The sequence below is a fragment of the Trachypithecus francoisi genome, unplaced genomic scaffold (genome assembly GCF_009764315.1).
Source record: "Trachypithecus francoisi isolate TF-2019V2 unplaced genomic scaffold, Tfra_2.0 Lachesis_group13, whole genome shotgun sequence".
Classification (NCBI taxonomy): Eukaryota; Metazoa; Chordata; class Mammalia; order Primates; family Cercopithecidae; genus Trachypithecus; species Trachypithecus francoisi.
Window position 1 is genome coordinate 22,523,727 of NW_022681458.1, and position 22,649 is coordinate 22,546,375.

Consider the following 22,649-nt stretch of genomic DNA (forward strand, 5'->3'; position numbering starts at 1 on the left):
ATCAATGAATGGCCTGCTACGGGCGCCGGACCAGGCCCTGGCGCCCGCAAAGAACGCGATGGGTCGCGCTGGAGGCCGCGAGAGGCGTCCGGCGAGGAAATACCGGCCGGCTCCACCACAACCAAAGCGTGCCGAGGAGGGGAATCGGGGCCTCGTAGGTTGAGTACAGAAAAAAATCAGACTAGGGACCCGACACCGGGAACTAGGAGAGAAAGCCGAAACGTGGGTCTGAGGAAGGATTCTGGTTCCAGGCCTGGGGACCCAGCCACTCACCGCAGCCGTCGCCAGGCTGTGCATGTTGTGAGCGGCCGCCGCTCTCCTTTCACAGCCGGACGCGTCCAACCTGCGTCCCCGCTTCAGCACCCCTGCCGCGGAAAATAATGAGCCGCCGTAGCCGCCATCCGCCTCCGGCTCGCTCCGCCCCCTTCGCGGCCCTCTGACCTCTCACCCCTGACCCCACCCACACATCCTCTTCCCGCCTCCAGGCTCTCGGCCTAGTTAACAGTCCCAGAGTATGGCCTTTGCCCCTTAAGATTTAGGACTGGAAGGACGTCCGCGACCACTAGTCCCCCGCAACTCCTGGCTTTCAGCAGGTTTTTCCAGAGAGCGGCATGAACTCTGACCCTCCTCCAAAGGCCAGTGAACGGCGGGAAAAGATGGACAGTCCCGGGAAGACAACTATTGCGCATGCCCGACTGGGCTGCGTAGGAGGGAAATGGTTGGGGGGGTTCGAAATCGGATGAAGGGAAAGTGCGCGTGCGTACTACAGTCACGGCTGGGGCGGGGCTGCCGGGGCTAGGCCGCTCTAGGTGCTGGGGGGGCGGGGCGAGGGCGTGTGAGGGGCGGAGTTTTTGGCTGGCGCGCACGCGCCTGTCTGGTCGCGTAGAGTGTGCGTGCGTGCGTGCGTGTTTGCGTGTGGTCACAGTTCCCGCCATCAGCCGCTCTCCCTGACTAGGGGTAGCTAGCGGCCTCCCTCCTTTGGGTTCGGTATCCCTGCTGCCATTACCCCCGGCTCCTCCCTCTCCGCGCGGGCTCCGTGCTTTCCGCGGGTCTCTCTGGGGTCTCTGGACTCTCGGCGCAGGTAAGGCGGGCCGGGGTAGCTTCTCAATTGAGCCGTTTTCCCTAGAACCCCTTCCCTCTGTGCGATCCGCCCACTCGGCGTTCACTCTTCTGGAGTTCGCCCTGCTGCTACTCAGCCCGCCCACAACCCCTCGACGCACCCCCAGCCTCACAGGTACTACCTTTGGGTGCATTGCCCCGGCTTTCCCCTCTCCTTTGACTTGGTCTCCACTGTCACTCTCTCCCTCCGAAACTCAAACCTGGCCCCTTTTCTCTGAGGCTGTTGTCCACCACTTACTTACCTTCTAACAGGGCCTGCTGTCTCTTCAGGTGACTTTCGTTACGGCACATCCATCAGGCCTTGGACGTGATACTCATTCACTCTCTTGACCATTTTCACCTTCCTCTTGACCAGTCCTCACTGTAAAACATGAATTGTATTTTTGTTGTGCATTTCCTTGCGCCCATTTCTAGCCGCCAGATCAGGTAGTTAGATGTAACTATTTTAAGTCATGATCCATGAAAGGAAATGATGATTGATGACAAAGTCCTATGTCCTGGAGAGTTGTCCTAAAGTGGTTTTGGGGTAGTCCTCTCAAAATTTCAGCTCTGTATAAATTCCTTTATTGTGATGGCAATTCCTGACAAGTGTCTAACTGGAAGAGATATCTGAGAGGTAATGTCAAGCAGGCAGTTGGATATAGTGGGTTGGAGATCTTAGGAGAGTTCTGGGCTGGACACGTGAATGTGTGCGGTGTGTTTATGTGTATCTCATCTGCCATATTGATAGTAATTGAAGCCATGGATGTGGATGAAATTGCCTAAAAAGAGTATAGTGCTATAAAATAAAGGCGCCTAGGATGGAGCATTGAGGGATTCCTGATGTTTAATAACCGATAGAGGAGGATGCGTCTTGCAAACCATGAAAGAAGTCATCAGTAGTGTTGCATTCTACTGAAAGGTAAAATGGAAGGAGGACTGAAAAACCCAGTGATATAAAAGTAATCACTTGTCTTAAAGATGTTTGATGAAGTAAAATGAATATTTGGGTTCAGTCCTGGGTCCTCTTCTTTTACTCTTGTATTCCTCCCTAAGCTTTAAATTTGATCTATATATTGATGACTTAAAAATTGTTATTTCCAACCTATTCCCTTTGTTTCCAGCTCCACATCTAGATAGCCAGCTGTCTGCTTGACATCTCAACTTGATTTTTTTCTTAGGAGTTTCAGATGCAACACAGCCAAATCCAAAACCTTGATCTTTCTCTCCGTATCCAAATTCTTTCTTCTCCAGTGTCCCATTTTATTAAGGGGCATATGACACAGGCTACACACTTGGGAGGCATTCTTGACTTCTACTGTCCAAGTTCTATCTATTCTACTTCCAATATTATGTCTTGCATCTTTTTCTGTACATTTTCACTATCACTTTTCTAGTTTAAGCCACAGTCCTTTTTCACCTGGACCTGATTGCCTTGGCTTCTGGTATTATCATCTGTAAAATGGAAATAGTAATTTTCAGCCTATTGGATTGTTATGAGGATTAAATGAGATAACCATGATAAGCACTTGGCACAGAGTAAATGGCCAGTAAGCATTAATTGTTATTGTAATTGTTATAAGCTGATCAACTTCAATACTCTTGTATCTGGTTACCTTATTTTCTTCTGTTCTTGCTCTTAGTCACTTTCCCAAAACCCAAACAAACCATATATGACTTCTCCATTCAGTAGTAACGTATTTATTTGCTTAAAACCTTTTGGTGGATTTCCCCCTGCTAAGTGCTTGTTACATTTAGGATAAAATTTGGAATGCTTACTGTGGTTCACAAGACTGCATAACCTGGTTCTTGCCTGCTTCACTAACTTTATCTTCCTCCTCTCCTTCACTAAACTCTAGCCACATTGATTTTAATTTCCCTAGTCACATCAAGTTATTTTACAATTCAAGGCCTTTAGGGATGCTGTTTGCCTGTATTGTTCCAGCACCACCATCTACCAGTCATCTCCTTTGCAGTTTTCAACTTAAGTGATACCTTCTCAGAGAAGCCTTGTTGATGTTATCTGTCCTCTACCCCAAGTCTTAATCTTAAGTCTCATCATTCCATGTATCTTGCTTTATGTCATTTCTCAGAACTTGTAATTATTGTTATTATTTTTTGAGACAGAATTTCTGCTCTGTTGCCTAGGCTGGAGTACCATGGCATGATCTCAGCTCACTGCAACCTCTGCCCCCTAAATTCAAGTGATTCTCCTGCCTCAGCCTCCCAAGTACCTGGGATTACAGGCACCTGCCACCACACCCAGCTAATTTTTATATTTCTAGTAGAGACGAGATTTCACCATGTTGGCCAGGCTGGTCTTGAACTCTTGACCTCAGGTGATCCACCTGCCTCAGCCTCCCAAAGTGCTGGGATTACAGGTGTGAGCCACTGCACCCAGCCCAGAACTTGTAATTATATATTTACGTGTGTGATTATTTGAAGTCTGTCTCCTATTAGAATATAAGCTAGTGACCACTTCATTTTTATTTCTCAATAATTTGTTAAATAAGCTGGAAGTTGCTGTAAGAACCATCGTGTCTTTTGGAAGCACAAGCTTGCTGATATTCTTGTCATCTCATGACAAACCACATGACAGAAAACAAAGGGTTTTCCAGCTTTGGATACTTTTACCCATTTTTATATCATAAATCCATTCAGATTTTAAACTTTTTGAATTGGAGACAAACTTTAGGTCAATTTTCCACTTTCAGTAACAAAACTAATTTTATCTCCTTTGTCCATTTGCTTTATGGATCTTTTTTAAGGAAAGAAAGCCTTCAAAAATCAGAGTAGTGGTTTGTATATTTTAACAACAGGTTAATCTTTAAGACCAGTAAAGATGAGATTTCCATAAATAAAGCAAAATTCCATATTTAAGTCAGTTGTTGGTGAATGACAAAGAAAATATTAAAATATGGCCAGCTGCATTGGTTCATGTCAGTAATCCCAGCACTGTGGGAGGCCAAGGTGGGCGGATCGCTTGATCCCCGGAGTTTGATACCAACTTGGGCAATGTGGCAAAACCCCATGTCTGTAAAAAATACAAAAATTAGCTGGGTTTGGTGGCATGTGCCTGTGGTCCCAGCTACTTGGGAGGCTAAGGTGGGAGCATTGCTTCAGCCTAGGAGATGGAGGTTGCAGTGAACCAAGATGGCACCACTGTATTCCAGCCTGGGTGACAGAATGAGGTTCTATGTCGAATTAAAAAAAAAAGAAAAATAATATTAAAATATAATAATTTTTGTATGTGTAGAACAGGACTTGTGTTGAAAAATAGGGAATTTAAAATGGAGATGTATGAATACCAAACACAAGTATTTGGATTTATTTTCTAGGTAGTGATGAGCTATTTAGTTTGGGAAGGTCCTAGCATCAATGGCAACCATTTAGCACTTGCCAAGTGTTTGTTATTTTGTTGGAGTATACAATTAGAGTACACAAGTTCTGTGTGTTACCTCCCTGTCCCGTGCCCCACTTCTACCCCCTACTCCCACCTTAGGGAGAAAGTTAAGAAGATACCTAGTGCATAGTTTAGTTGAAAAGTGGTAAAAGGATGTTACAATGTAAAGGATTTGCTGGAGGTGAAACCTGAAGAGCTGAAACTGGAAAGGGAAGGGGTTGCCATAATTCACTGATGAGGATGAACTGTGGTCGTAGTTAAAAATGTAGGTTCTGGCCGGGCGCGGTGGCTCAAGCCTGTAATCCCAGCACTTTGGGAGGCCGAGACGGGCGGATCACGAGGTCAGGAGATCAAGACCATCCTGGCTAACATGGTGAAACCCCGTCTCTACTAAAAAATACAAAATAGCCGGGCGAAGCGGCGGGCGCCTGTAGTCCCAGCTACTCGGGAGGCTGAGGCAGGAGAATGGCATAAACCCAGGAGGCGGAGCTTGCAGTGAGCTGAGATCCGGCCACTGCACTCCAGCCTGGGCGACAGAGCGAGACTCTGTCTCAAAAAAAAAAAAAAAAAAAAAAAAAATGTAGGTTCTGGCATTAGACATAGCTTTGTTTCTCACTGACTTATTTATAAATTATGTAATGTTTCTAAACCTCAGTTCCTCATCTGTGAAGTAGAGATAATATCCCTATCGCTTAGGATTATTATAAAAATTAAATGAGATAATGCATGTATCGCATTTAGCACTGCTGGGTAAATGTTGCATAATAAATATTGGGTTGCATAATAAATACTAGGTGGGATGATGGCATAGCGATGAGTTTCCGAATTAGAGTAGTAGCTATTGAAAATCTGGGATTTGAGTAGATGAGAGTGAGGATAAAGCTGATGCTAAGATTTCTTGCCTGAATGATGGTAGAAAGACAAAAGTAGGGAAGTCTGGGAGCTTTTTTTTTCTGAGACGGAGTCTTGCTCCTTCACCCAGGCTGGAGTGTAGTGGCGTGATCTTGGCTCACTGCAACCCTCGCCTCCCAGGTTCAAATGACTCTCCTGCCTCAGCCTTCCAAGTAGCTGGGCTACAGGTGCATGTCACCACACCCAGCTAAATTTTGTATTTTTAGTGAGAACACATTGTGGTTTCAGTGTGTTCAAGATCACATTGGCCAGGCTGGTCTCGAACTCTTGACCTCAGGGGATCTGCCTGTCTCTGCCTCCCAAAGTGCTGGGATTACAGGTGTGAGCCACAGAGCCTGGCCTCTAGGAGCTTCTTAATGAAGTCATGGACTGTATCATCTTCACATCTATAAGCCTACCAGAGTGTCTTGAAAGTGCAGTAGCTTAATAAATGATTGTTTACTAAATGAACAAAGGAGTTTAAAGTTGATGTTGTAGCATTCAGATAGGCAGTGAGAGATGTGCTGGTAGAACTTGAGAGAAAGTTCAGGCCTAGTGAGACCTAATTTGAGAAACAATGTTAGCTTTGAAAGAAAAGTGAAAGCACTAAGTTTACCCACCTTTTGAAATAGTATCAACATGTTATAGAAGTTTTAAGACTTAAGATATTATTATGTAACAATGTTTATAAAGTGAACAAAGGACATATTCTTTGTCACTGACTTCTTAGTTTCAAAATGTAGCAAGAATGAATAAACCAAGATACAAGTTGAACAAGGTGCAGGCTCGTCCTGTAATCCCTCATTATGCACAGCAGATAAGTTCCTGAAGTTCCGTTGATCTTTTATGTGTGTCTCTGTGTGTCATGCATCATATTGTAAATGTTTTTGTTAAGGTAATCTGTAGTTTTTAAATAACCAAGAAGCTAGTCTTTGTTCTGTAAATGATCACTTTACTTTTTTTTTTTGAGATAGAGTTTTGCTCTTATTGCCCACGCTGGAGTGCAATGGCGTGATCTCAGTTCACTGCAACCTCCACCTCCTGGGTTCAAGCGATTATCCTGCCTCAGCCTCCTGAGTAGCTGGGATTACAGACATGTGCCACCACGCCCAGCTAATTTTGTACTTTTGGTAGAGAAGGGGTTTCTCCATGTTGGTCAGGCTGGTCTCGAACTCCCAACCTCGGGTGATCTGCCCGCCTCCGCCTCTCAAAGTGCTGGGATTACAGGCGTGAGCCACCGTGCCCGGCTCACTTTCCTTTAAGTATTAATTTTGTATATTGGATTCTTTTTAAAAAGCACATTTTTATTTTCTTTAGCTGAGTTGATGGCTTCCGGAGAACTGGCATAGCTGCAGAATATGAGTAGCGTCCCAAGAAGAGTGCTTTGCCTTTGGCACAAGGATCAGAATAAGGGTGAATTGCTATTACATAGAATTTTTCGGTAAAAGTCACTGAAAAGTAAGTAACGTTTTTGTTTTGGATATATGTTTCAAAGAGCATGCAATCTGGCAGGAATTGACAGTTTTGTGTTTGTTTTGTAGTAATAGTTTTGTGCTTTGGCCGTGCTTTCTTTACTACAGAATGTTCTCTGGATTAAGGATGTTTTTCAAAGCAGTACCTAAAATGTGAGCACTTAAATAAATGTACAGGGCATAGAAACATTTTTGCCAGTATTATTGCTTGAGCTTTCATGGAATGCTCAAAGTTGAACAGTAATTTTAATAATTGTGAAGATATTTAGAGAAAGAATCTCTGGACATATTTAAAGAATAATTCTTTTTTTTTTTTTTTGAGACGGAGTCTCGCTCTGTTGCCCAGGCTGGAGTGCAGTGGCCGGATCTCAGCTCATGGCAAGCTCCGCCTCCTGGGTTTACGCTATTCTCCTGCCTTAGCCTCCCGAGTAGCTGGGACTACAGGCGCCCGCCACCACGCCCAGCTAGTTTTTTGTATTTTTTTTAGTAGAGACGGGGTTTCACCATGTTAGCCAGGATGGTCTCAATCTCCTGACCTCATGATCGCCCGTCTCGGCCTCCCAAAGTGCCGGATTACAGGCTTGAGCCACTGCACCCGGCCTAGAATGATTCATTTTAATTATCTTTTGTCTTCTTAATTTTTTGCTTTAATAAGACATTTACCATTACCGAGTTTAAGGAAACCTTGTCTTTGTCTTAGGTTCATAGAAAGTTTGACTGTTACTGGATCATGCTTCATGCTGAAAAAGCAGCTTAGTTTTTTACTGTTAACCAAGTAGAGCAAGCCCTGATAATATAATGAATGAACAAATGTAGCTTATTAATTCATTTAGTGCAAAAGCAGGTAATGGACTAAATTGAGGCATTATGAAAAAGCTTATTATATTGGTTCTGCCAATTTTATTTCCTACATCTTTCATATAAAGCTTTTTAAAGAGGGTAATGTCTAAATTGAGTCTTGATTTTAGAGCCAGGAGAAGAAAGTAAGGAGGGTTGAGGATGGGGAGAACACGTAAAAATCCTCTAGACATAACCTCTGTGTGTGCAAAGGTATAGTGGCACGAGAACATATAGATTTTTAAGGAAATAATAAGTAATTCAGAAGACTGGATTTGGGGGTTTTATTGGGAATAGACAGGTAAGCAGGGCCTGGCCTCTATGTCACGTTAGTGAGTTTAGATTTTATTGTGAGAACAAGTGGAGAGCTATTGAATGATATTAAGCAAGAGAGGGATATGATTTGATCTGCAGTTCATTATAAGGCTGTCTGAAAGGTGTAGGGAGGTAGAATTTTTTTTTTTCCTGACATAGAGTCTCACTCTGTCACCCAGGCTGGAGTGCAGTGGTATGATCTCGATTCACTGCAGCCTCTGCCTCCCGGATTCCAGTGGTTCTCTTGCCTCAGTCTCCCAAGTAGCTGGAATTACAGGCATGCACCACTATGCCTGGCTAATTTTTGTGTTTTTGGTAGAGACGGGGTTTCACCATGTTGGCCAGGCTGGTCTTGAACTCCTGACCTCAGATGATCCACCCACCTCGGCCTCGCAAAGTGCTGGGATTACAAGCGTGAGCCACAGCTTCCGATCTGTGGAGGTAGAATTGATGGGACTCTACTGACTTTCCATCTCTAATCCAATACCTGTAATTATCAAGAAAGAAGCTAAAGACAAGTGTCCTGTTTCTGGCATGGGAAACTGGAGTAGGAGAGTGATGTATTCTTTGCAGCACTGAGTGGTGGAGTGGAAAAAAGTCTCAAGGATGTATCCAACAATGAAGTCACAAATTATAATTGCAAAAAAAGTATTACAGATATGCATTGCTGGCCCAAGTTTCTGTAGCTCTGTAGCATTACTAGTTTGAGCAAAATGTCATGTTAACAGACAGTTCTATAAATATTTATGGACTTTATTACTTTGATGAATTCATATTACCTAGCACATTATACTAATATCTAAATCTGGCCATAGTAGGCACTTAAAAATTTTTAATGAGATGAGTGAATAATAATAGAGTACTTATGATACTTAACACCTTTAAACTCTCGAAAGTGTTTTCCTATCTCTTCTTTTATCTTCAGTTATTTGCCATACAGTAACCAGAGACCTCCAACTAGGGGCCCCCAAACTGTATACTGCCTGTAGGTGAGTTTTGTTTGATTTGTAGCTGTTAAAAATAAATTTGAATTCATTGCCAACAATTAAAAATGGACAGTTTTACATAAACGTTTGGATGGCTTTATTTTCTTGAAAAGTTAGATGGTCTGGCAGTGCTAGGTTCACTATTTCTCCATGGTAATAATTGGCTAGATTGGGTAGCAGTTGTTCAAATTTTGCCTGCTTAAGTCATTTCTGTCACCTGCTAGCCCCTATAGATAGCTGAGTTAGTGACTCCTGTTAACATTGTATTTATTGAGGTCTTTGAGGTATTATAGACATGGAATAAATTCAGAAAACAGACATTAATTCCATTAACATTAATAACTGCTGTCTGCTGAGTGTCTAGTATGTGTTATTTCATTCTACAACACTACAACATTTGCTATTCCTATTTTGTGGTTGAGACAACTTATGGTTAAAGAAGGTAAGTTACAAATTAGTAAGTGATAGGGCTGGCTGGCTGCAGATTTCTAGACCTAGCATCATTTTCCTTTATATACTGGCCTTTCTAGCTTTTCTAGTTGAGCTGTTTAGGCAAAGGTAATGTTTAATTGTGTTTAAAATATTAAATTATAAGCAAGAATCCACTTTAGAAGTAGTGTTTTTAAAGGTTTGAAATAGTATAAAATTTGATTTAGCAATTTTAGATGATTGCATATTTATATAACACACTACTTGATAACATTCTCTGCTATAACTAATTTTATTTATTTGCTGACTTTTGCAAAAGCTAATTTGAAGAGTTTTACACATCCCATTATTGCTGTAAGTTTAAGATTTTTGTGTTTTTTTGTTTGTTTTGAGACAGGGTCTCACTCTGTCACCTAGGCTGGAGTTGAGTGGTGCGATCATGGCTCACTGCAGCCTTGACCTCCCTGGCTCAGGTGATCCTCCCATCTCAGCCTCTGTAGTAGTCGGGACTGTAGGAGCACATGACCATGCCAGGCTAATTTTTTGGTATTTTTTGTAGAGATGAGGTTTTTGCCGTGTTGCTCAAGCAATCTGCCCACCTCATCCTTCCAGAATCCTAGGATTACAGGCATGAGCCACTGTGCCCGGCCATTTTTTCTTTTTGGTTTTCAAATATTGCCTGACAAGCACCCAGCCATTTTTAAGTATTAAAAGGAAACCTGAATATTTGTCAAAGATAAAATTGGTAAAGATTCTTTCTAGGAATGGTAGTGTTAAATATAAATGGTAGGTGGTTCTTTGGAAGAGAGGTTTTTTGTTTGTTTTCTCTAGAGATTAAATGATTTTCTCAAATATTGTAATTCTGGAGATCAAACTAACTTGGTTATTTAAAAAATTTTTTTACTCATTTAATGTCTTCTGTACATAAGGATATGCTTAGATTGCTCACTGTTAGAAGGAAGCGTTTGGGGATATACTTTGATGTTTTGGGAGGAACTCCATTCTAAGAAATGGAGTCAGAGACCTGAATTTTGTTTTGTTTTGTTTTATTTTGAGACAGTGTCTTCACTCTGTTTCCCAGGCTGAAGTGCAGTGGGTAATCATGGCTCACTGCAGCCTTGACCTCCTACGATCAAGTGATCCTCCCACCTCAGCCCCTCTAGAAGCTGAGACTATAGGCGTGTATCACCATGCCTGGCTAATTTTTTTTAGTTTTTTTTTTGCAGAGATAGACCTCCCTATGTTGCCCAGGCTGGTCTCAAATTCCCAGGCTTCAGCAGTCCTCCCACCTCAACCTCTCAAAGTTTTGGGATTACAGGCTGAGCCACCATGCCTGGCCTGAACACACTTTTTTTTTTTTTAAACTTATATTTGGAAATCCAGACCCATTAGCTTTCATGAAGGAAGAGAATAACCAACACTTTAATGGTGAAGGCAATTGCTTTGAGAATGGGATCTTATTCCTGTTGATATGTCTTTAGTGGTAGCAGTATGGTTGTGAATGATACAAAATGTAGAATTGAGACACTAATAATAAGCACAGTACTGGACTCATGGCAAAGAAGGGAAAATGAAGGCACAGAAGAAATGCATGGTGGTTAGAAATTATTTTAATTACTAATAAGTTATAACTTATCTTATTTTTCTTCCTCAGAACCTGCCAGGTGAAGGTGCATTTTTGCTTTTTAATTTGGCTGGAAGCAATTTATTTTTAAAGAAAATATGTCTTCTCTGAAGATACATGGTCCTATCAGAATTCGAAGTATGCAGACTGGGATTACAAAGTGGAAAGAAGGATCCTTTGAAATTGTGGAAAAAGAGAATAAAGTCAGCCTAGTAGTTCACTACAATACTGGAGGAATTCCAAGGATATTTCAGGTATTACCAAATATTGATTTGGGAATCGCTCTTGAAGCAGATCATTTAGTAAATAGCTATTGTGTGCTATAGTAAACGTCACAGTAGCCCTCCTCCTAGATTCATATTTCTTGCTTCTTATTTCTAGGAGATTAATATTTTTATATACATGTTTTATAAATTATTCAGCAGTGTTGTTGTTGGTATATAATAAAAGCAGTAAGTAGTCACCATTATTGAAAATAAAACTTGTGGGAGGAAGCTGACAAGAGTTTGGATACTGTATATCTAAGCTATTTTTAAAACCACTTTAAGATAATTTTAGTTCATTCTTTTTTTCCCCTTAACATATGTGATGATGGATTCATCACTATTTAGTGTTAGTTTTTAACAATTTATTAGTGTTTTCTAAAAGCCAGTGTCTACTTCCTGAGTAATCCTGCCAAATGTCACGATATGAATCATTCAAGGATGATTATTCAAGGTTATCTTTACAGCTCTTTTCTTCTAACTGTAAAGTTTTGAAGAATCTTCATTTTATCACTGCAAAATTAATTTTCTTTTCACTGTTTTTTTTTTTTTTTTTTTTTTTTTTTTTTTTGAGACAGAGTCTTCCTCTGTCACCTAGGCTGGAATGCAGTGGCATGATCTCGGCTCACTGCAACCTCCGTCTCCCAGGTTAGAGCGATTCTCCTGCCTCAGCCTCCTGAGTAGCTGGGATTACAGGTGTGCGCCACCACTCCCAGCTAATTTTTTTTGTATTTTTAGTAGAGACAGGGTTTCACCATATTGGTCAGGCTGGTCTTGAACTCCTGTCCTTGTGATCTACCAAAGTGCTGGGATTACAGGTGTGAGCCACTGTGCCCAGCCTGTTTTCACTTCTTTATTGCTTCTCTTATGCAACCAAGTTACTCATGTTGATATGAGTTGAATTTAAGAACATAATGTTTTACGTTTTTCTGCACTTTAAGGTCATATACATTTTACATACATATATATATAATATATTTTTTTTTTTTTTTGAAACAGAGTCTCGCTCTATTGCCCAGGCTGGAGTGCAGTGGTGAGATCTCGGCTCACAGCAAGCTCTACCTCCTGGGTTCACACCATCCTCCTGCCTCAGCCTCCCGAGTAGCTGGGACTACAGGCGCCTGCCACTATGCCTGGCTAATTTTTTGTATTTTTAGTAGAGATGGAGTTTCACCGTGTTAGCCAGGATGGTCTCGATCTCTTGACCTCATGATCCGCCCACCTCAGTCCCCCAAAGTGCTGGGATTACAGCAGTGAGCCACTGCGCCTGGCCAAGATCTTATATTTTAAAATTAGATTATACAAAAGTGTAATTTCCATTCTAAAATATTCTATTGAAAAACAATATATAACTTTATGCTTGAGAACCTGATCTTAGATAAAATTTCTATTTGTCTCTGCTTTTGAATTGTAAAAATAGATTGCCTGTGATTTTGTGTATCAAAGATAGACTTAAATAAGATGGAGGTGGTGATGGAAATATAGTTTGTCACATGCATATATCTGCTAATTGCTCGCCTCATCAAAAGAAAGGGTTTTTTTGCAAATACAGACTCTTTTCTTTTCAATCCTCAGCCCAGTTTGGCACTGAGTAAATATTCAAATGTTTAACCAAACACAGATCTTTAGCAACATGATGGTTTTACCTGTGACTTCAGCCTTATCTCAGTTCTAGATCAGTTTATGTTCAGCATTCATTTGTTAACCGTGTACAGGTTACTGCTATGGATATTGTGCTAAGGGATGGTTGGGCGCGGTGGCTCATGCCTGTAATCCCAGCACTTTGGGAGGCTGTGGCAGGAGGATTGCTTGAGCCCAGGGGTCCAAGACCAGCCTGGGCAACATGGTGAGACCCTGTCTCTACAAAAAATAAAATCAGAAACAAATAACCAAGCATGTTGGCACGTACCTGTAGTCCCAGCTACCTAGAAGGTTGAGGTGGGAAGATGGCTTGAGCCTGGGAGCTTGAGGCTGTAGTGGGCTGTGATTGTGCCACCACGCTCCAGCCTGGGTGACAAAGCAAGCTCCTGTCTGAAAAAGAAACAGAGTGGTTGGGGGTGGGGGGTGGTAAGAATACAGAGCTGAATGAGACATCATTTCCTTCAAACTTAAGAGTAACCAGATAGGCTGGGCGTGATGGCTCACGCCTGTAATCCCAGCACTTTGGGAAGCCGAGGTGGGCAGATCACCTGAGGTCAGGAGTTCGAGACCAGCATGGCCAACATGGTAAAACCCTGTCTTTACTAAAAATACAAAAATTAACAGACACGGTCGTGGGCATCTGTATTCCCAGCTACTCAGGAGGCTGAGGCAGGAGAATAGCTTGAACCTGGGAGGTGGAGGTTGCAGTGAGCTGAAATCGCACCATTGTACTCCAACCTGGGCAACAGGAGCGAAACTCCATCTCAAAAAAAAGAGTAACCAGATACATTTTTAGCTGTAAAAATATTACAAAGATCCTGAGATAACACAAGAAAGCAAGCCGTTTGCACTCTGATGATTCAAAGGATAGATAGAAGTTTGCCAAAAGTAGTAAAAGTAGAAGTGATTTTTTTTTCTTTAACCCTGAATTTTCTGGCCAAAGTGGAAGTGATTTCTTTATGTGGACAAATACGTGAAATGTGAATCGGCACTCAGGGAACTAGAAAGTTATTTTTGAAATATATGGATGCTGAGGAGTGAGTGACAGAAATAAGACTGAAGAGCTAGGTAGGAACCAAATATTGATGTTTCTTGTTTGTCATAAGGGGAGCAGAAGTTCTAAGGAGCCAAGAATCTGAAATTCACATTTCTTTGGGGTAAGGCAGATGACTTTATTTCAGGTAATAGTAGGAGAATAAGAAGGACATATAAGAGGTTATTATGGGTGTTTAGATGAGGAATGAAAGTAAGGAAAGGGAGTGGAATAAGCAAAAAGGGGAACGGATAGATCTGAAGAGATTTCAAGAAGATTTAAGTTGTAAGATTTGGGAGGTGTGGGAGAAAATTATCTGGGGAGAGTCTCAAGGTTTGAGTGGATGGCAGTCCCTTTTATGTCTTCTGTGATAGGGAGCAGAGGGGAAGAATTGTGGTGTGAGGATTGGGAGAGATGAGTTATCTGAGGTGTCAAGCATTCAGAAGGTAAATAGGACTGGAGCTCCAACAGAGGTCTGGACTTAAGATAGTGGAAGAATTGTGTGTCGTTACCATATGAATTGTTACTGAAATAGCGGGACTGGATGGGCTTTTCAGTTGGTGAAGGGTTGAAGTTCAAGAAGATTCTCATCTTCTTTGTTAATGAACAAACTTTGCTTTGTATATTTAATTTTTAAAAAGTGGTAAATTGACTGAAATAATGCCTTTAATGTTACCTATTTTCCTTTTGCATGCTAAATGCTTATTTAAGTATTTTGGAGTTAAAAGCATTTAAAACAAATTATTGTGTTTTCCTAGAGAATTTCCACTCAAGGACATAATTTTAAGACCTACTTCGATGCTAAAAATGCATATATAATTTAAAATTTGAATATAAATTGGCAAAATTGTTTTTCATTCTTATCTAATAACTGACAAAAGTCAATTTTCTCTAGTTTTAAAAAAACTCTGAAATATATTATTAGTTCTTTGTTTATGCTTTTCAGAGGACATATCTTCAGCAAAAGGCAGTTTAGAAACCTTGATGTATGTCTGCTGAGAGCATTAGAGAATAAGACTGCCTGACTGGCAGAAATTATTTAGATAATGAAGAAGCTGTAAGATTTACTAATTTAGCCTTGGAAAAATTTCATTTAAGAGAAAATAAAAGTTATCACTTCATAGCACATTTCCAAAGTCTGGTAGAGTCTAAGATGAATTATTGAACCAGTTCTGTGGAGAGACAAGTAAGTTAAGAGTTTCCAGGTACATGTGATCTTTGAATGAAACTTGTGAGTTTTCTTAGTTAAAAAAGAAAAATAAAAGGTGTGCTATATTGGTAAAGGTTTATTTTTGATGGTTTTTGAAAGTTTGGAATTCTTTTGAGGATTATTTAATTGCTTGGAATAATATCTTTTACATTGAAGCTACCCAAATAATTTGCCAAATGTCTTACAAACTTTTGTTTAGCAAAAGACAAAGATTCTACTCCAATTTTTTTTTTTTTTTTTTTTTGAGACAAAGTTTTGCTGTGTCATCCAGGCTGGAGTGCAGGGGCACGCTCTCAACTCAATGCAGCCTCCACTTCCTGGGTTCAAGCTATTTTCCTGCCTCAGCCTCCCGAGTAGCTGGGACTACAGGTGCACTCCACGATGCCTGGCTACTTTTTGTCTTTTTAGTAGAGATGGGATTTCGCCATGTTGACCAGGCTGGTCTTGAACTCCTGACGTCAGGTGATCTGCCTGCCTCGGCCTGCCAAAGTGCTGGGATTTCAGGCATGAGCCATGGCACCTGGCTTTCTACTTCCATTGGGTTTTCTAAACTGGTGATAGTGTAACCATCCAAGGTTCTGAAATGTGTTAACGCAGTAGTTTTTATCCTCTATATTTTAAAATAAGGGATTCCCTACCATGAGATCAAGAGTTCTAGGATTGTTCCGTAAAATTAATTTTAATAGAAGAGTAAGTCCACATTTTATGTTGTCAGTTGGTTCTTGAAAACTGTGACTTGAAGTGAAACTATGGATAATGAAACTAATTTTTTTTCTTCATCAACATTATAATGAAGGAAATGATGTTATTTGAGGACTGGCTGTATGTTCTTTTGCTTAATGTTTATAACACATTAAAAACATCAGAAAATGAAGGGTAGCAGTGCTACCTTTAATTAATACCTCCATTTGACACACTATTCTTAGAAAATAAAAAGTTTTCATGGTTGTTTGCCATTTAGTACCAAGAACCTATTGATAACATTCATTAAGGGCTTTTTAAAAAAAAATTCTTTATTTTTCCTTCTCTATTACCCTTGGTGCAAGATCTCTGTATAATTAAGGGCTTATTGCATGTGTTTGCATCTCTAAAAGGTAAATCTTTAATTTAAATGTATCAAGAAATGGGAACTTCTTTTGGTTGAAAAAAATTAAATTACTGTGGGGAAGAGTGATAAATGTAGCTCGGAAAGTATAAAGTTTAGTGTTTATTATACAGATTGGTATACTTAATTATCATACATTTTTTATGATAATTTTCCTTTTGTCTTGATTAGCTAAGTCATAACATTAAAAATGTGGTGCTTCGACCCAGTGGAGCAAAACAAAGCCGCCTAATGTTAACTCTACAAGATAACAGCTTCTTGTCTATTGACAAAGTACCAAGTAAGGATGCAGAGGAAATGAGGTTGTTTCTAGATGCAGTCCATCAAAACAGACTTCCTGCAGGTGAGTACAAATCATCCCAGGGTCTAACGTTAGTAGTTTTACAAGAATCTGACTAGACTACAGGCCAGTATTCAATTGAATTCATCAGCGTATTAAAAGGATTATACATCATGAGCAAGTAGGATTTATTCCTGAAATTCAAAGATAGTTCACTATATGAAAATCAATCTATGTAATACCTCATTCTTGACAGAATGAAGGACGAAAACCACATGATCATCTATATTGTTGCAGATGAAAACATTGACAAAATCCAACACTCTTCCATGATAAAAACACTCAACAAACTAGGAGTAGAAGGAAACGACTTAGCGCAATAAAGGTCATATGCAAAAACTTAAAGCTAACATCATACTTAGGGGTGAAAAACTGGAAATGTTTCCTCTAAGATCATTAGCAAGGCAGGAATACCTGCTCTTGCCACTTCTATTTAACATAGTACTAGAAGTCTTAGCCAGAGCCTTTAGGCAAGAAAAGGAAATAACAGGCATCCAAATTGGATAGGAAGAAGTAAAATTACTTGTGTTTGCAGATGACTTGATCTTATATGTAGATTCCACAAAAGAATACAGTTAGAGAAAGGAGCAGGTTTTTTTTTTTTTTTTGGATTGAGTCTTGCTCTGACACCTAGGCTGGAGTCCAGTGGCGTGATCTCAGCTCACTGCAACCTCCACCAGGGAGGAGAATTTAAATTACAGTTGGGAAAAGTTACCTTGTTGCATAAATCTTAGACACTTGCCTGTTTATGAAAATTATTCTGAAGTTTTACTCTTGCTGTGGAAAATGAGTCCTGTAAAAAAATCACATGGTATGATCAGGTTCCTCTGCCCCCTCTAATCCCTTTCATTTAAAATAGTGTTTTCTTTTTCTTTTAATGCCTTTACAGGCGCTATTTCTTTTCTTTTCTTTTTTCTTTCTTTTTGAGACAGTGTCTCTCTCTGTCACCCAGATTGAAGTACAGTAGCAAGATTCCAGTATGTTGCCCAGGCTGTTATCGACCTCCTGGGCCCAAGCGATTGATCTTCTTTGGCCTTCCAAAGTGCTGGGATTACAGGCATGAGCCACTGCCTGGCCCTACAGCCATCTTTTTAGGAAAAAATCTGTTGCTTAAAATGAGTTCTCCACTATTACATTAGTCTTGAGTTCTGTCATCTTCAACATTTTACTGTTACTTATATTTTATAGTTGACAAACTTGAATTTTTTCGACTTAAAATATGATACATTAAAAACATCAGAAAATGAAGGTGTAGCAGTGCTTCCTTTAATTAGTATCTCCATTTGACACCGTATTCTTGTAAAATAAAAGCTTTTTATGGTTGCCATTTAGTACCTACTCATTATGTGTTCATGCCACCAAATTGGAGCTATATCAATTTACTAAACTATTGAATTTTAGAATCAAGAAATTGAGGCCGGGCGCAGTTGCTCACACCTGTAATCCCAGCACTTTGGGAGGCCGAGGCGGGCAGATCATGAGGTCAGGAGATCGAGACCATCCTGGCTAACATAGTGAAACCCACCTCTACTAAAATTACAAAAATTTAGCCGGGCATGGTGGCGGGTGCCGGTAGTCCCAGCTACTCAGGAGGCGGAGGCAGGAGAATGGCATGAACCAGGGAGGCAGAGGTTACAGTGAGCCGAGATCGTGCCACTGCTCTCCAGCCTGGGCTACAGAGCAAGACCATCTCAAAAAAAAAAAGGTCAAGAAATTGAATACTATTTAAAATTATTAGAATGTCAGAGGCTAGTTTATATCTCTTTTAGTTTTATTTCATCATACCCATATTAATGGAATCACTAGTTTTAACAATTGATATGTGTAAGAAAAGCACATCTTCAAATACATTGGAGTGGAAAGCACAATATACTGTCGGGGGACCCAATTTTGAACAACATAGCATAATGAAAAAATACAGGCTTTGGCCATAAATAGATTTAGGTTGATATTCTAGTTCTGCCTGTTATTTCTGTGTGGTTTTAGGTAAGTCACTTAATGACTGAGTTTTAATTTCCTAATCTCTAACATGAAAGTATCAGCTTGGCCGGGCACGGTGGCTCAAGCCTGTAATCCCAGCACTTTGGGAGGCCAAGGCGGGCGGATCACGAGGTCAGGAGATCGAGACCATCCTGGCTAACACGGCGAAACCCTGTCTCTACTAAAAAATACAAAAAACTAGCCAGGCGAGGTGGCGGGCGCCTGTAGTCCCAGCTACTGGGGAGGCTGAGGCAGGAGAATGGCGTGAATCCGGGAGGCGGAGCTTGCAGTGAGCCGAGATCCGGCCACTGCACCCCAGCCTGGGCGACACAGCAATACTCCGTCTCAAAAAAAAAAAAAAAAGAACCTTGATTTCAGGGCTTCTTAAAGAGTGAGAGCTCAAATGTAAAGTATGACTTCCTTATGCTAGGCATTTGGTAAGTCGTTGATATTATTAAAATAGCTATCTGTGGGCTTAACTCTTAATTCATTCTGTGATCTTGGGCAAGTCATTTTAATCTCGGGTTTAGTTGCTTTAGCTGCCCAAAAGTGATATATACTTTGCAGGGACTGGAGTAAAATAATGAATATGAAAATACTTTGGTTTTTTTTTTTTGAGACGTTGTCTCGCTCTGTCGCCCAGGCTGGAGTGCAGTGGCCGGATCTCAGCTCACTGCAAGCTCCGCCTCCCGGGTTTACGCCATTCTCCTGCCTCAGCCTTCCAAGTAGCTGGGACTACAGGTGCCCGCGACCACGCCCGGCTAATTTTTTGTATTTTTAGTAGAGACGGGGTTTCACCGTGTTAGCCAGGATGGTCTTGATCTCCTGACCTCGTGATCCGCCCATCTCGGCCTCCCAAAGTGCTGGGATTACAGGCTTGAGCCACCGTGCCCGGCCTAAAAATACTTTGAACAGTATAAAGCGTTTAATATAAGCATGCCATTTCAAATCAGTGGACAAAAGACTAATATTTGATAAAGTATTATCTATAAACAAGTAACCATTTAGGAAGATAATACACTTGGATCCTTATTATCTCCTTTTATTTCACAGTGACCAAAGATTTGAATGTAAAAAAAGTATTGTAAAAAATACTTTCAACATAATCTCTGGATGGAAAAGACTTTTCGGGTATTACATAAAAACTAGAATTAATAAAGGAAAAAGATTGAAAACTTGTGTTAAAAAATTAGACAGTCTCTCTAGCAAGGAACAAAAGACAAATGAAGAAAATCGTAGCCAGAGTGACAAAGTTAATATTACTAATATATTATACAAAGACCTATTTTGCAAATCAATAAAAAAAAAAAACCAGTAGAGAAATTGACAAAAACTGCAAATAGAGAATTCAGGAAGCAAAACAGATGGCCCTTAGACATGAAAAAATTCTCAACTTCACCAGACTCAAATTCTCATTACCACATTGGTAGCAATGTGAGGGGAAGCAAGATACTCTCATATACTTGGTAGAAGCATAGAAGTTTTTGTTTTGTTTTGAGAACTATGTAATGATGTAATGATGTTGGTTTAGTTTAAAATTGTATGTTCTCTCAGTAATTCTTATTATAAGGAGTTTATCCCACAAAAAGATTTATGAAAGGATGTTAAGCATTGTTTGCAACTTTGAAAAATTAAAACATTTCAAATGGTCATCAGTCGGAAATTGGCTAACCAAATTAAAGTATAAAATTTTTTAAAGTATATGCAAATTCATATTTATACAATACCTCGAATGTTCTTTGAACTACCATTAGTTTCTTCAGAATAGAAGCCATTTATTCTGCTGGATAAACTTACTTGTAGAGAATGTTTTGGAGTATATGTTATCGGAGATACACCTGTCACTGTTTCTGACATCCAGTGTCAGTGTTCGTGTTGTCAGTATACAATGACTTTTCCATAGTGTTATTAATATAATTACCAGATGTTTATTCTAGCTTTTTTTTTGCTTTGTAAATTTTATCGTATTAAATGTTTTCAGGTGTGTGTATTATTTAATTTTTTTGCTTTAGATTCTTGCTCTAAATTTTAGTTTCTATGTAAGATGTGTATTCTGTCAGAAAGAATTGGTTGATAGGCACTTTGATTTGTTTTCTTTTTTTCCTGCTGTTTCTTCCATTTCTTCAATATTATATAAAAATAAAAATGATAAATCTTTCTGTTAAAGTGAGTGATTTGGGGATTTAAAAAAATTTTTGTTTTTGGTCACCAGCCGTGAAACCTTCTCAGGGGTCTGGTAGTTTTGGAGCCATTCTGAGCAGCAGGACCTCACAGAAGGAAACCAGCAGGCAGCTTTCTTACTCAGACAATCAGGTATGTTCATTTGAATCTTTTTAGCATTTTGAAAAAATGATAGTTGGCCAGGCACAGTGGCTCATGCCTGTAATCCCAGCACTTGGGAGGCCAAGGTGGGTGGATCACTTGAGGTCAGGAGTTTCAGACCAGCCTGGCCAACATGGTGAAACCCTGTCTCTACTAAAAATACAAAAATTAGCCAGATGTGGTGGCACATACCTGTAATTCTAGCTACTCGGGAGGCTGAGGCAGGAGAATTGCTTGAAGCCAGGAGGTGGAGGTTGCAATGAGCTGAGCTCGTGCCATCTCACTCCAGCCTGGGCAACAGAGCAAGACTCCGTCTAAAAAAAAAGAAAAAAAAGATAGTCGTAGACTATCAAGGGTATTTCTGCATACCTGAAATGTATCATTTTAGCAAACCCAAACCATAGAGTAAGAGAACTTTGAAGCTCTTTTGTAAGTAAATTTATGAATTCTCTTTGGCTATGCAAAGAGGTGATCACTTAGTCCATTTATTGGACTAAGCAGTGAATAAGATTTCATTTTTGTCAGGTTCTTTTTATAGGTTAGATTTTTGGGGGGACATTTTTATTGAGCTATAATTGACATGCAGTAAGTTGTATTTTTTTTTTTTTTTTTTTTTTTTTTGAGACGGAGTCTCGCTCTGTCGCCCAGGCTGGAGTGCAGTGGCCGGATCTCAGCTCACTGCAAGCTCCGCCTCCCGGGTTTACGCCATTCTCTCGCCTCGGCCTCCGGAGTAGCTGGGACTACAGGCGCCTGCCACCACGCCCGGCTAGTTTTTTTTTTTGTATTTTTTTAGTAGAGACGGGGTTTCACCATGTTAGCCAGGATGGTCTCAATCTCCTGACCTCGTGATCCGCCCGTCTCCGCCTCCCAAAGTTCTGGGATTACAGGCTTGAGCCACCGTGCCCGGCCCGTTGTATATATTTAAAGTACAGTTTGATATATTTTGACTTACATATATCCTTAAAATCATCATCATAATCAACATAGTGAACATAACCATAACTCTTGAGTTTTCTTATTCTCCTTAGTAATCCTTCCCTCTGATCCCTATCCAGAAGCAACCACTGATACGTTTTTTCCCACTGTAGATTAGGTTGTAATTTCTGGAGTTTTATATAAATGGAATGAATGTGTAATATTGGGAGGGCAGGGTCTGGCTTCCCTCAGTGAGCATAATTATTTTGAGATTCATACATTCCTTGGTAGGAATTTAAACTGTTGAAATATTATTTAAATGCATAAGTGTTAACACATACAGCAGAAGGAAGTGTTTATGCTTTCACAAGTAATAATTTTCATTAGTGAAGTCATAAATTCAATTTTGTGAGTCATGACTAATAAAATTTAAAAAGTAGAATAGAAAATAATAGAGCATATTGTACATAATAAGGATAAATACTGATTTTTCAAAGTTTTATTTTGGTTTATTTATACATATATATAATAGGTTTTGATGTAAAATATTTCTTACTATGCGGCCAGGTGTGGTGGCTCACTCCTATAATCCCAGTACTTTGGGAGGCTGACGTGGGCAGATTCCTTGAGCCCAGAAGTTTGAGACCAGCCTGGGCAACACGTGAAACTCTGTCTCTACAAAAAATACATAAATTAGCTGGGCATGGTGGTGTGCACCTGTAGTCCCAGCTACTTCGAAGACTGGGGTGGGAGAATCACCTGAGCCTGGGAAGTCGAGGCTGCAG

General features: G+C 40.3%; 2 protein-coding genes across 9 annotated transcripts in view; one reads left to right on the forward strand and one right to left on the reverse strand.

Annotated features, from left to right (window-relative positions):
• The window catches only part of CNOT9 (CCR4-NOT transcription complex subunit 9), a 30,275-nt gene extending 29,578 nt beyond the window's left edge, over positions 1-697 (reverse strand). Inside the window, exon 1 of one of the 3 annotated variants that reach the window (XM_033230260.1) lies at positions 274-697. In XM_033230260.1, coding sequence (XP_033086151.1) covers positions 274-297 — 24 coding nt within the window. In that variant the 5' untranslated portion in view covers positions 298-697. The remainder of the gene's footprint in view (positions 1-273) is intronic. The other 2 variants (XM_033230258.1, XM_033230259.1) reach the window with 2 other exon arrangements.
• A 137-nt stretch (positions 698-834) lies between these two features.
• The window catches only part of USP37 (ubiquitin specific peptidase 37), a 122,686-nt gene continuing 100,871 nt past the window's right edge, over positions 835-22,649 (forward strand). Inside the window, exons 1-6 of one of the 6 annotated variants that reach the window (XM_033230256.1) lie at positions 835-1,081; positions 6,710-6,850; positions 8,942-9,005; positions 11,086-11,309; positions 16,479-16,650; positions 20,840-20,940. In XM_033230256.1, the coding sequence (XP_033086147.1) occupies positions 11,154-11,309; positions 16,479-16,650; positions 20,840-20,940 (429 nt within the window). In that variant the 5' untranslated portion in view covers positions 835-1,081; positions 6,710-6,850; positions 8,942-9,005; positions 11,086-11,153. The other 5 variants (XM_033230255.1, XM_033230251.1, XM_033230252.1 and 2 more) reach the window with 5 other exon arrangements.